The sequence below is a fragment of the Dermacentor andersoni genome, chromosome 1 (genome assembly GCF_023375885.2).
Source record: "Dermacentor andersoni chromosome 1, qqDerAnde1_hic_scaffold, whole genome shotgun sequence".
NCBI lineage: Eukaryota > Metazoa > Arthropoda > Arachnida > Ixodida > Ixodidae > Dermacentor > Dermacentor andersoni.
In genome coordinates, this window is record NC_092814.1 from 225,234,722 (window position 1) to 225,249,465 (window position 14,744).

Here is a 14,744-nt window from a genome sequence, read left to right on the forward strand (position 1 = left end):
TTAGCTCGTCGTTCCTTCAATTACCTCAGTATAAACTGCACATACCAGATCGGCGAATTGGAGAATATGTGGTTTGCATATTGTTCCAAAAATCTAACGTGGTGTTTTGTGCAAATAGGCGAAACTTCTTTGAAAAGTCGACGGCGTGGTGATTGCAAGAAATTTCGCAATGACTGGCTATCACCGGAAGATAATGTCCTGCCAGTTTTCGAATGCGTGAGAACGAATGCCCCTTCTCCCTGACGTGAAGTTGCTGCGGCGAGCTGCTGGTAGTAACCGGGCTTTCTAGAAAGCACATCCGTAGATTATTTTAATCGCTAGCTGCTGGTATGTGCATTTCCTTCACTGATCCACTGGGCGCCCAAGTTGTAATCATAATCACTTCCCCAATTCGTTCAGCACAAACATGTCGAAGAGGAACAGTAAAAGCAAGGAATTCGCAGTATTAAGCACAATCTGTCTACAAAGTTAAGGAAAGTCCGTGCTACGTTCCAATAAGTATATACTATATATTACAGCTATACCTTAATGCCACGATTAGCTTTAGGAACAAAGTGCACACAAATACATCTGGCTAATTTTGCTGTTATTTTCGCTATAGTTTATTAAACGGATTGCGCTCTGTGCTTCTCCCGTACTAGTCGTCGACTTAACTCTCTCGTTTACGAGCGGAGACCTCACAATATGATGTTCCTCTGTTCTCATGAGGATGTGACGGGCGAAGGCGTTAAGGCACGCGAGGATGAACGTACGGAAACCTTCCTGAGCCGAACTTGTGCCCGCAGGACAGCAACAGCGGCGATGCTGACAGCACGATTAGTGCTCGTCAAGTCGAAAGGCGCAGTTCGATGCCTATAATATATACGTGGCATCGTGCATTCAGTCGGCGGTGGCGCCCCTGTGTTCGATAACGCACTACGCAGCACTGGCAGCGCGCATGCAATCGGATCGTAAAGGACCGCATGCATCACTGTCGGAGTGACAATTACTTTCGCGATGTTTTGCTCGCAGAAAGTGCATCTTCCACGAGAGCAATAACACGATGCAAGTGATTAATCGGCTAAAGACGTCACCGGCAAGGTTAAGCAATGTACGCGTCACCAACTGCAGTCACTTTAGGCCAGCTGGAAAATCGTAATTTCAGCTGCAATATATTTTCATTCTTTTACCATAAGCATGTGACACTTCCACTTCTCAGACGAGATCTTGGTCTTCTGTTATGGATTGGAAACCATTTAAATCGCCGTTTTCGCGAGAAAAGAAGGAGAAGGAAGCTAGAAAGGGTAGGGGGTTTAACCAGGCGCATGTCTGGTTTGCTACCGGGTAGAAAAAGTCTAGAAGGATGCAAAGGGAGGCAAACAAGGGAAGAGAGAGAGAGCACTAGTTACACGCACACTTGAAGGTGCATGGGAAATACACTATTAAAATGGTCGACTGCCCTCTGGTCTTACACTGAACATGTCAAGCTACAGTCGAGCACCTTCTCGGCTACGTCATGACCCCACTTTCAGTCTCTCAGGTCCGTGTCCAGCCAATTGGATGGTTCGCCTTTTTCGCGGGCAAAGGACCTGGAAGCGTGACCTTCTCCCACATTGGTCCAGACAGCTGCACATGCTCTATAGGAGATATCTGAACACAACGGGCTCCAGTCGCCGTCTATAGACACGCTGTAATTTTTCCTGTGAATTAGCGCATCGCCGCATCGTCCTGGCAGAATTTGTTTTTTACACCAGCTCAACTGCATCAAACCCCAGCAAAATATGCCAGGCGAACAGGAACAGCTGGATCGGGTAAAGCGCCACCAGCTGTGCTGCTGACACTTGCCGCTCTAGGCTCACTGTACGAACGCTTGTGAGAGCGGGCACTCCTCTGCAATGTGTTCACAATGACTGACTATTTATTATTTTTCATCTCTGTCCTTCTTATCTATTCTTCCTCCTTTCCCCTCCCCAACTGTAGTGTAGCCAACGGGGCACGTCCTTAATTAACCTCCTTCATTTTCCCTGTGCGTCTCTCTCTCTCTCTCTCTCTCTCTCTCTCTCTCTGTGGCATTACTTTGGCGGTGCCTGCTCAAGTAGACAGGCTTAGCGTCGCGACGTAACGATAAGCGATGCGATCACAGGGGTCGCTCCCTTGGCGGTAATTGGGTCATATTGCCACCAATGCTGCGGTGCACACTGCGCCCTGCCACCTGTGACCAATAAAAACAGCGATTGCTTGCGCGGCGCCCCGATTTATCAGTGTTTCCACCAGGTGGCCTGCACGCGCGGTTGTAACTGCTGGCACATTATTCTGGTCGTTTTATAGCGCTTTGGTAGTGCTTAAAAAAAGACCCTTAAACTGTGATCTGTATTCTTTATATATAAAAGAAAAATAGGTGGTTGGGAGACGGGGTTACTGACTTTCACATTACATGGAGAGATCATCAACCCTACACAGAAAGAAAGCATCACTAATGTGCGCCCTACGTGGGAGAACAACATAATAAATAAATAAATAAATAAATAAATAAATAAATAAATAAATAAATAAATAAATACATAAAGGCGCGCAAATCGCACTGGACTATACTTCGGCACTGAAGAAGTTGCCGCGGGTCTTCTTCCATAGGCGCACCTTTTGTTGCTTGTGTTTGTCAACAGGTGCGCGCGTACTACTCCTATAACGAGGAGTTGGCAAGAGCGTGCCCTAGGCGATAGGTTATGTGCGGGCAGCGAAGCCTTGGTTATGGCTCACCAGTGCCATCCAAACGAGCCACAGCATTACTACAAAACGTGATTACGCTGCAGTCTTGAGCCGCGGGGCCTACGCTAACCGCTCGAGTTTGGCATAGCTATATCTCGCAGAGCAAAAACTGTGGAGCTATATATGGCGTGAGATGGAGGTGCGACAGCGTCAACTTTCGCTTTTACGTCGTAGCTTACCGGCAGTCAAAGTTTACTTCTGCATTGCGTGGTAGAAAGCGTGTTCTTCATGCAGTTATTTCGTTCGAGTTCATGGCTCAGTTATGAAGATCAGACAAGATAAGCCGAGTGGTGCCTTCATTCTCTTCCGCTGAAAGAGTAGCACTACATGTGTAGCCGTCGCTGCACACCATTGCTCGAGCAAGCATGAGCTCAAGTGGTTCGAAGTCGTAGTTAATTAATTCGAAAACCGCTCAGAATTTTCAACGAGATCAGCTTTTCTTCTGCCGCCCTGTTGTATGCCATAACTCGGGAAAATAAACGCAACTCAAATCACACTCCTTCAAAAATACATATTTTGCAGGAGTGGACGAATACCAACTTCTTCGAATACGAATTGATTACGAATAGTAAGTATCGAATATCGAATAGCAAAACGGAGACGCATATATTTACAGCAGGAATATTTATTTCTGTAAAATTAGGTACCATGCCTCTGCTGACGAGTGCAAGAAAGACAGCTATCAAGCACGAAGGATCAGTTTTAAAAACAAGATCTCTAATTGTCATTAAATGTACTTCCCAAATAGCATTTCAACACATTTAGAGCCTGGTTTTAAACAATGTTTCCAAGAATGAATGGCTGCTGTAAGACTAGCTTTCCAATAGCGCAAAATAAATGGTTGCAGAAAAATTCACATAGTTTCACGGAATCATATTCGCAGACTAATCCAAATTCAGTGAATCGCACGCTCAGATTCTCAGTTTCGTAACTCACCCGCACTACGAATATGCTGCTCACTGAAAGAATAGTAAGAGTCGAATCGGAGCTCGATGAAGAGTGAGATTACTGGCTTTATAATCGGTGGGTTACATGGGCGTACTGCAGAGAGAGAGAGAGACAAGAAGGCAAGGCAAGGAGGTTAACAAAGGTCTCGCCTGGTTGGCTTCCCTATGCGTGGGGAAAGGGAAAATAAAGATAAGAAGGAGAGAAGGAGAGTAATTGTGCGCGCACTCGGAGATTAATGTTCACTGCAGGTGCAACAAGCGAGTGTGGGCAAGTTGTCGGGTGGAGAGAGGATGGAGATGGCGCATTCTGCTCAGCACCATAACAGTCATATGCTGTTCCGATAATGTTTCTTAGCTAATGTAGTCAGCGGTCATTTTCCACGCCCGAGTGACATGCTCGGTGCAGCGAACTCCAGTAACGTCTTTGCTTATTGGACTCACATGCATGCTCGAAAAATAAGTAGTGTTCAACAAACACACAGTCAGGAAGTTGTTTTCCATGAGCCTTGTAAACCTAAAGCGGTCATCGATCGGTGTAGGTGGCGCTCCATAAACCAGGACAGAGGGTGAAATAACTGCACGCGTAACGCAGAATTTCAACCACTGTGTAGAACCGAACTCTTAACAAAAACCGTAGCGCAACCGGGATTCTCGCTGGTACTGAACCCGAAACAGAGCCAGCGCTTTTGGAATGTCTCTGAACCCGAAACGAAACTGCACCGCCAAAAAATTATGGTTACCGGTTCCGAAAGAAACAAATCAATCATATAGGGCGACACGGGCAGTCAAGACGTTGACCATGCCATGAAATAACTTTATTCCTTCAGGATTAGGCGGGAAGGGGTACAGACGCAGTGTATATGCCGCTAACTACGGCGACCCCTGCAGAAATACTTGAAGTTCTGAACTTGTCCATGCCAGCTGAGCAGCGTGATCAAAACGCTCGTATTTCAGAAAAGTATAGGCTTGCGCACTTTCTTGGCACCTTACACTTGAACAGTTTGATTTATCAGACATACGTGAGCCCATTGTTCTCATTTCCTCAGTCAGGATCACTGTTTCTAATGGACGCCGCTCCCGAATACAAAGTCAAATTTACTCGAGATGATGCTGATTCATCCTAGCGTATAGTTTCATGGACTCAAATGCGTACGGAATCGCGTGTGATCCAGACATACTTAAACTCGCACTCACGCTAGCTCCAGTTCACTGGGACTCACTCCGACTTCCGCCCTTGAAACTCACTGAGGCTCCTGAAGAATCATTATACCGGTCTAGGTCAGCATAATGCAGCGATTCATTTTACTCGATTCTATTTCTATTTTTATCCTCCACCGCTCAGGAGCGGCCGGTTCTGGTGATAACGTAGGCGGAGCGTCGTTCGAACCCCTGACGAAGCGCGAAAACAAAAAGAATTGGTATAGAACCCTTTATATTATTCCGGCCCTTATTTCATCGTTTCGTTATTCGACTAGAACCTCATTTCACCTGGATAGTTCGCTTGTAGCCCCTATGTGTTGTTTCCACTGCAAGTCTTCGCGCTTCGATGGAAAAGTTGCACTTTATTGAATAATTTCAGCTCGCTACTGTGAAGTAAGACGCTCGGACACAAAGAAAAGACGAAGACTACACTGGAGAAGCGACACTGGACTTTGGTGTGGCAGATCTAAGTGAGGTTTCGTTAATAGCTTCAAAATTCACCTTTATGGGCGTGACTGGCCGGAGAGAATGAAGAATACCATTCTGACTGTAACGTATTCGTAGTTTTACTACAGGCAGCTTCTCTCATTTGTCTCTTGATGAACCTAACGGCGAGGGGCATTATACATCAGAAAAGACACCGTCTCTGGTGTGTGTGTGCGTGCGTGCGTGTGTGTGCGTGTGTGTGTGTGTGCGTGCATGTGTGTGTGTGTGTGTGTGTGTGTGTGTGTGTGTGTGTTGTGTGTGTGTGCGTGCGCGTGTGCGTGTGCGTGTGCGTGTGCGTGTGTGTGTGTGTGTGTGTGTGTGTGTGTGTGTGTGTGTGTGTGTGTGTGTGTGTGTGTGTGTGTGTGTGTGTGTGTGTGTGTTGGGGAGAGTTGAGGGACACCCCGCCATCATAGTCTGATGTCTGATTCCAATGATGCCATTACAACCGTTGCAGTTCATCTTAATCTCCCTCTCTGGATATATTTTATTAATGGTGTACGGTGTGGGATATGTACCTGACTGCAATAAGCGCAGTGAGACTGCCTGAGCCCTGTTTAGTTTTGAATGTGGCAATTATAGCCTGCGTCCTAAATAGTAATGTTTGGTAATGTCATTGTATGTTATTAAATGATCTCTAGATTCATTGGCTTGACGGTGAACGGCTTGGTTGTGACTGACACGGTTAGCAAGTCCTCGTGGCAAGTCATGAGCAACCTCATTGAGGTTTACCCGAGTCTCGTCCACTTTCCCCATATGCGCAGGAAACCATTGGATTTCAGTTATCATAATCCCAATGTTTTCAAAAAGTTTAGCTGCAACTCCAGCTACGTAGCCTTTGTCAAAACATATTATAGCGGATTTAGAGTCACTGTAAATGCAGGCCCACTTATTACTCCTGATGGCTAGAGCAATTGCCGCTTGTTCCGCCACCATGGGGTCCTTGGTAAAAATAGTGATAGCGTCTTGCACCTTCCCTTGATAATTAAAAAAAAAATTAAATTATGGGGTTTTACGTGCCAGAACCACTTTCTGATTATGAGGCACGCCGTAGTGGAGGACTCCGGAAATTTCGACCACCTGGGGTTCTTTAACGTGCACCTAAATCTAAGTACACGGGTGTTTAGCCTTGATAATTTGAGACAATGGCCGTATATGCTTCTTTACCTTTCACCCGGGCAGCATCAACTATAGCGGCCAGTTGGTTCTGCGGCTCTATTCCCTGCAAGAGTGCTTTAGCTCTTGCCTTTCTCCTTTCGGCATTATATTCTGGATGCATGTGTCTGGGGAGAGGGTTGGTTCTGAACTTGTGCCTAACGTCAGTCCTTAATTATACTTCAGCCTCTATTGGGCTCCTTGATGTATTCAGTTCTGCACCTATTGCCTGTAATATGTTCCTGCCAGCTCGTGATTTTGTTAACCTTTCGTGTTGCGCTAACTGTTGGGCCTCCATGATTTCTTCCATTGTGTTGTGCACCCCTAGACTCATGAGTTTGTCGATTGCAGCGTTACTGGGTATCCCTAGGGCTACTTTAACGAGCTTCCTGAGCATCACATAAGTTTGTTAAGTTCTGCCTGCTGCCATTTGAATAATCCAGCCACATAAGTAAAGTGACAGAGAGCAAAGAAGACAGCGCTTTGAGGCTAATGCCGTCTGTGGTAATTCTTCGTATTTTACAATATATATATATATTGTAAAATACGATAAATGTCACTCGCCGGGGCATTGTCGATTTTTAATGAATGAGCTAACGAACCTGTTCGCTGTATTTCTTGATTTCTGCGATGATGGATAAATGTCGTTGCATTCTTTCGCAGTCAGCTACGGAGACTTCTTTTTAGACGAAAAAAGACATTTTAGCGTCAAATTGACGGTTATTTTCAGACGATGACTGCTTCGGCTTTTCTAAACGCGCTTATTCGTGTTTAATCTCACACTGAGTGCGACGTTTCGTAAAAAAAGAATCACGCTTTGTTGTCTTGGAGATTAGGTTGCCTGGTCTTTCCCGCCTTTCAGACAGATGAGCTTTCGTAAGAGCTCTGGGGCGAACGATGATCCCATAAAGGGCATCTTCCCCCTAATTCTGCTTCACATTGGAGTTCCTCTACAAAAATGCCCTCCTAACCTAAGCGACTTCGCGCACTGGAACGAAATTTCACTGAGGGTGAGTCGTAGTATTTACGTCAGTAAAATGATTTGAGCGGATGGAGGTGCATTTCCCTGATATCAACTTTCTATACACGCCGCTTAAGAAATTCCAGCGGGTACATAAATAGGGCCGCAGAAAGTAGAGGGGTTTCCGGAATAAGGCCTGACTTGGAATATGGTGAGGCAATGTCCTATGAGTCATTTAAGTGCAATGACTTGAGTGCTTAAGGTGCGTTGCTCTGCAGTCAACATTTACGAGGCGTTCGCCACCTATTGACGCGGCCGCTTAGCATCCGCCGCCGACACTGGCACCCGGTGGTTGATGTACCAAATTTTGGGAAGTGATTTTGTCAACTGTGCTTCGTCACCCCACGTGCCAGCCTAACGTCATCAACACGTGACGTCCGATGGCTCTGCGAGGTACATCGAGAAGCCAAAGAAATCAGCAGTGTGAACATTGACCGTTGTATACGATGGAGAGACGTGGAGGAAGCGCTCTGTAGAAGCAATGACAGTCCACAAGCAAGGAGTCTGATGAATGGCCAGAGAAACTTGAACACATCACTACCTACACCCGCTCATTCGATCAAGAGAAGCTGTGAAATGTGTTCTCCCAAGACAACTCGAAGAGGAACTCGCTTGCCAACTGGAAATCATTGCTGATGACCTTGAAGCCCTTCGACACCAAACTCCTCCCACCTTTTTGTCCGAGCTAAGGTCATTCTACACCCAACTCAGTACCCCAACTAAATCGGTTTTCTTTTTTCGTTTAAGGTGGTGGTGAAGCGCTTTTCGTTCATGTCGTAGAACGAGAAGCTCCGTCTATTCACGAGATGTGTCAAAGAGAAATTCTTCAGCCAGGTGATGCCGAAATTTTAAAACGCTAACATCCTTGCCTTTCCCCTTTCCCTAAACTCTCGCACCCTCTCAAACCACTATCAGCCGAGCCTATGATGATCTGCAAAGCGCTTAAAATGCGCGCCAACTAGTTCGGCAGTCGCCTAATCGTGTGGACAACTAGGCGTGCCGACTAAAATGAATTCAGCATGAACGCTCTTGCAGAGATTACCTATGCTGACCCACCGCGTGGGATTAGCAGCTATGGTGTTGCGCTGCTAAACACGAGGTCGCGGGATTAAATCCCCGCCGCGACGATCACATTTCGATGGGGGTGAAATGCAAAAAAAGAAAGCCCGAGTCCCGTGCATTGTGGGCACGTTGAAGATCCCCTAGTGGTCAAAAATAATCCGGAGTCCCCCACTACGGCGTGCCTCATAATCGAATAGTTGTTCTGACACGCAAATCCCCAGAATTCAATTACCTATGCTATCTTCGGTGAGGAACTGCAAAAAACATTTCTCAAAAATTAAACTTTCCGCTTCCTCTCAAACCTGCGGCTCACTTTCAAAGAACAATTTGCGCTGAGAAAAAATGCAGCCTGAACTTTCTACGGCCTCCCTAGTAATGAGCTACGCCACTACGTTGCGTAGCCAAATTCCCGTCAGCCAAGCTCAGAAGTACTAACTACTTCCATGCCCACGACCGTTCACAGAAAGACCTGTCACAATGACCATGCGCCAGGCAAATGCGACACTTCTGCAAGCGTTGAGCATTCTATCTCCTGGAGCTAGCAACGTATCCTATTGTCGGTCACAAAATGCGCCATACCTTACTTTTCAGTTCTTCGTTGTTTTAAGTGTGAGATGATAGTTTAATGGCCTTTGCACAATGATTGTAAGCAGTAAACGCGTATTCTTCTGCTACTTTTCTTGCGTGCGGTGCTTCTAGTGTCATAAAGCGTTTTATCAAAAATTTAACGTCTTTTTTCCTGAGTACTTCACGTATTCTGTCAAGTAAATTTGCCACTGAAAAGCAAGCCTTGCTGAACTTGACTTTAACTTGCAACTGTTTTACGTATGCATGTTCTCCCCACAAAAAAAATACAGAGAAATAATTGAGTCGGCGAACTGGCAGAGATAACGCAATGATTATACTTCAATTATACCTCGTTTCGTATATTTTTGCCACGCCGAGCGGCGCTCTACCAAAGTTGTCATCAGGATCCGACGCTAGAGGATATTGAATTATAACACTATAATTAGCGAATCGAACAATAGGAATTGTCACGTTATATCGGCCCTTGCCCAATTTCCCGAAGAATCGTTTCGTAATCAAGGGTAAGAAAGCAGGAGCCCCTTTTTGCCAAAGAAAGCATGCCATAATAATAAAAGCTACAAAAGAATTAAAATTACATTCTGGGGCTTCCCATGCCAAAACCATGATCTCGTTATAAGGTACACATTAGTGCGGAACTCCGAGATAATTGTGACGGCCTGTGCCTCTTCAACGGGCACCTAAATCAAAGTATACGGGAGCTTTTGCATTCCGCCCCATCGTAAAGCGGGCACCGCGGCCGGGGTCGCACCCGCGACTTCAAGCTCCTGCAGCAGCTCAGTGCCATAGCCACAACCATAGTGCTACCGCGGCGGGTAATGATAAAATATCTTTTATCAGATTTATATTGTTTTGGAAATACAGTTTTTATAGCATTTATCGAGATACCGAGACTTTTCTCCCGTATTCGTATTGTTTATATGATTCATTTTCCAAATGCGCACTTTGTCTCCGTACAATTAAGGAAGGGAAAAAACGAAAAAATCAGTTTATTTCTAATTAGCAGGGCGGATGCCTGAAATGACAGTGGTGTCAGGAAAACATATCGTTAAAAAATTTGTGAAGGCATACGCTTTTGATATGCTTGCTATTTAGGAGAAAGCCCAGTTCTAGCTAGATGAGGACGGGCTATGGTAGTGTATAGGGTAGTATAAAAAGCGAAACTAAACGGAAGATTAAGCAAAGAGCGGAAGTTGAACAAGAAAAGATTCGTGGTGTTTGCGCGCATTTGTGCACTTTCACAGTGCGAACATTCTACTTCGCGAGCAAACACGGCGTTTCGCTCGGAACTCTGTCGATAACAAACGAAAGAGAGAGAAAAGAAAAGCGAAGGCGCATTTGCTATTGTGACGCCACAGGGCAGAAGGCAAAAGATCAATATTAAGGCGTCTTCGGCAAACGTCACCCCACACTGGCAGAGTGACCAAGCGCTGAGCTTTGGAAATCTCAAAAACAGCACAAAATTCGAAAGAGCTACAAAATAAGCCTCGAGGATGGCGTGCAACAGCACAAAGTAAACTTTAGTTGAGCATTCATTAATAATATATTCGGAAAGTCTCGCCTCGCATGGTCAATCGGGCGTACTAGAAGAAAGGCCTGTTCTGTGGAAAAGGAAGTAATAAAGAATTAGAAGGGTGTGAGCAGCACCGGGTTATTCAGTGTCCAAAGGTTCTCGCAACTTCATGGCGAGACGATGTTTGCGAGAAATCGTTGTGAGAGAAAAAAGAAGAAGCACTGACAGGCCGGTGACGTAGCATGCGCGCCTGGCGTGATATTCTTGAACGCCCTCTTGGTTTTGTTCTGTTTGCTAAGCGTACATAAAAAACAAGAAAGGTATAAAACGAGCGCCTTTGCGTGAATGAAGGCACGCGCACTTTGCCCCTGGTGCATAAGGAGAGGCAACGGTCAATCCCTCGAATTGCTTTTTGGCGCGATTAAATATTTATCACCTTCTATTCAAGCTCCTGAAAGTTGAAACTCCTTGGCGCGCAGCCTCCTTCGTCGGTGAAGAAATACTGAACCCGTTTCGCGACGTATCTAGCCAGTTTCGCTGTCAAGCCACGTATCGGCAGAGGCCGTTAGCGCTGCATTCGTCTTTCTCGGTGCAGTGCGCGACGAATACAAAGCGGCCATGCGGAGCCGCTTCTCTTAAAGTGAACTTCATTTACTTGTTCGCTTCATAAAAGATAGAAACACTCTTGCGTCCGTCGATTGTCATGAAACGTACCGAGGTTTTCAGAGCGGCTTGTTGCACCCAATGGCTCGCATCTGCATTTCATGAAGCGCCTCACAATGACCGTAAACAAAGTCTTTTTTACAGGGACGCTAGACACGTGTGCAGATTCTCGGGCATTCTGCTTTGCTTCATTTCGATAGTTTCGCGGCAGGAGTGACCATGACGTAAAGTGTAGTCAGAGCCAGTGACCTTGGGCTCTTTAACGTAAAACAGGTGCTATAACGCAAAGCTATTCCAAACTTTTCTATTCCAAGTCTGCAATCAACCCGCCGCGATTGGTCAAAAATTTTAAGGCCGGTACTCCCTGAAGGGACTGGATCTCCCGCTCCTGAGTACAGGGATTAGCTGTTAACCTACAACGAGATCACCAAGCACTATTACTTAGGGCGCAGAGCATTCCCTCTGCCACATTCTAAATTAAATAGGCCACAGGCGGTTTAAGGCTTCTGCAGACACGAAGGTACCCTAACCCGGTCGTCATGAATAAAATTAATCCGGACTTCAGGGTTTCAGTCTGTTGTAGTAAACGGGGGGTTTTCCTCGATATAGAACACATGCTTTGGCGCTGCTTGGCGTTGGCCAGTGATGGCTCTCAAGGTGAACAGTGGTGGCAGGGGATGCTGCACAGTGAAGCGCTGGAGGACCAACTCAGGGCTGTACAGGGCTGTGCGACGGCAGACGGGTTCGGCCTCTCTGTGCCGACGTGGGAGTGGCCCGCATCTGTCCGAGACTGTTTCCTCAGGGCCTAAATAAAGCACATCATACCAAACCCCCAGTTCTCCTGTCCGTCACGCGACGTCACGAAAACCGCGATAGCTCCCCATCTGGGGCGCTATAACGTAAAACTATTCCAAACTTTTCTATTCCATTTCTGCTATCAGCCCTCCCTGATTGTTCAAAAGCTTTTTTGGACCCCTCCCACTTCACCTGTCAGTCACGTGACGTCATGAAAACCGCGATAGCTCCCCATCTGATATGACGTGTACACAATGATTACGCATGATTTGACTGAACAAAAGAAAAATAGTTTTCTGATTCGACAGCTTTTCGCCATTAGACCTCCGCTATTGGTCAAAAGTTTTCAGGCTGCACCCACTTCACCTGCCTGTCACGCGACGTCACAAAACCGCAATAACGCACCTCGTCAAAGTGACGTGTATGCGTTAAAGATGCGTTAATATGCCGAACAAAACTGAATTTTCTTCTGAACAGCCGCAGGCTGTTCCGTTCCGAAAGGAATAAAAGATGGCTGCTGCCGACCGCTTAGGAACTGGCTACTCGCACCTGCCGGAGAGCATGGGTTTATTTGCGTATAATAAAACTTTTTGCGTAGCCGTGTAACGTTTTCGAGCACTTTCGGAACGTTTACGACATCGTTCTGCCAACTCTTCTTTGCTGAGGATCCGTTTTAGCGTCATTCTTAAGCTTCCGTTGCATGCCGCCGCGATTGTCGACGAGCCACCGTAAGCTAAGTAAGACAAAGCGGACCAATCGCAGACGCCGGCACCACCCTCTTCCTCCGGTTATCGATTTTCAGTGCAGTGGCTCGGCCCCATCGAATCCCTCTCCACTTGATCGTGTTTCTCGCCTCTTGTCAGCCAATTAGATAAGAAAAACCGCTCAATGTAGGCCATTTTATTCGTTTGGAAAGCAAACAAAAGTGACGTGAGCATTTGATTGGGCTGTTCAGACAACGCAGCGGGTCACTGCCCGACGCTTGCGTTGGCGGTTACGTAAGTTTGACGAACCGAAGCTTTGCTTGCGGATTATATATATATATATATATATATATATATATATATATATATATATATATATATATATATATATATATATATATATATATATATATATATATATATATATATATATATATATATATATATCCGCAAGCGAGCTTCAGATTGAAGAGCAGCGTGCACATGAATTCAACAATTGTTACGTGTCTGAATGAGCTGATGCGCTCCTATCGCAGTAAAACATGCAAGTGTGCAGTTGTTGTTGGCACATAGGCTCAATCACCATTCTGAACTTCTCTCTAGCGCACCTGTTTATAGCTTGACAAAGCAATAGAGAAAGATGGTGACGCAAGGTAAGAAGAAAAATAAGGAAAAGAAGCATTATCAACACGTTCGTCTAAACCAAAAATCTATTTCTTGGGCCAGAGCTTTCCTCTCAGCGTGTGTCACTGGCCCAACTGACTTGGCGGTTGTTTTCTCGCAGGCCTTGCACCACTCCGGCGAGAGCATGAGCACCGAGAGCGAGCTGTCGTCCAGCGTGGAGGAGGCGTCGGCGTCCAGCAACTGGAGCGGCGGCAACGGGTCGGAGGCGGCGGCCAGCTGCGACGTCTCGCCGCAGGTGCCGGAGGGCATCCAGGCGCTCATGTACCTCATGTACATCGCCGTTTCAGTGGCAGCCATTGGTGGAAACGGCATCGTCTGCTACATCGTGATTGCCTACCAGCGCATGCGCACCGTCACGAACATGTTCATCATGAACCTGGCCATCGGCGACATTTTGATGGCCTGCCTCTGCATCCCATTCACTTTCGTGTCCAACCTTCTGCTGGGCTACTGGCCTTTCGGCGGCGTCATGTGCGTGTTGGTAACGTACGCGCAATGCGTGACCGTCTTCATCTCGGCCTACACTCTGATCGCTATCTCGGTGGACCGGTACACGGCCATCGTGTACCCGCTGCGGCCCCGTATGACCAAGCTGCGCTCCAAGCTCATCATCGCGCTCGTCTGGCTCGTGGCGCTGGTGACGCCACTGCCCACGGCGCTCGTCACGCAGCTGGTGCCGCACCCGTGCGCCAACCACACTTACTACTGCCTCGAGCAGTGGGGGCGGCCCGAGCAGACCGCCTACTACAGCATGGCGCTCATGATACTCCAGTACTTCTTCCCGCTGCTCGTGCTCATCTTCACGTACACGCGCATCGCGGTCGTCGTCTGGGGGAAGGAGACTCCCGGCGAAGCCCAGGACGCCCGCGACCAGCGGATGGCTGCCTCAAAACGAAAGGTATAAGAAACGCTGCTGTCTCACACGTGTAGCAGCCACGTGGGGCATTTATCAAAATATGATAAAGCCACTGCACGAGTGACGAGGACTGTCTGTCGATGGGAACCGCGAGAACACTGGCTCTCGCGATTTCCACAGGGAAAGCGAGCACCACCGTCCCTCGCAATGTCTCAAGCTCCGAATCGCAGAATAATTCACAAAGGTCCCAGCACGCTGCCCGGCAAAAAACTTTGCAACGCGTGCGCTGACTTTCTAAATTTTAATAGGCGCACTATACTCCTGATGCGAG

General features: G+C 46.9%; 1 protein-coding gene across 3 annotated transcripts in view; it reads left to right on the forward strand.

Moving 5' to 3' along the window:
* LOC126547956 (RYamide receptor-like) overlaps positions 1-14,744 on the forward strand; it is a 428,248-nt gene that overhangs the window by 312,147 nt on the left and 101,357 nt on the right. For 2 of the 3 annotated variants that reach the window (XR_008609184.1, XM_050196020.2), the window contains exon 4: positions 13,658-14,455. Coding sequence is in view for 2 of the 3 variants with exons in the window: in XM_050196020.2 (XP_050051977.2) it covers positions 13,682-14,455 (774 nt within the window). In the remaining variant the exon portion in view is untranslated. Of the gene's footprint in view, positions 1-13,657; positions 14,456-14,744 lie in introns of those variants that run through there. The other variant, XM_050196036.2, reaches the window with a different exon arrangement.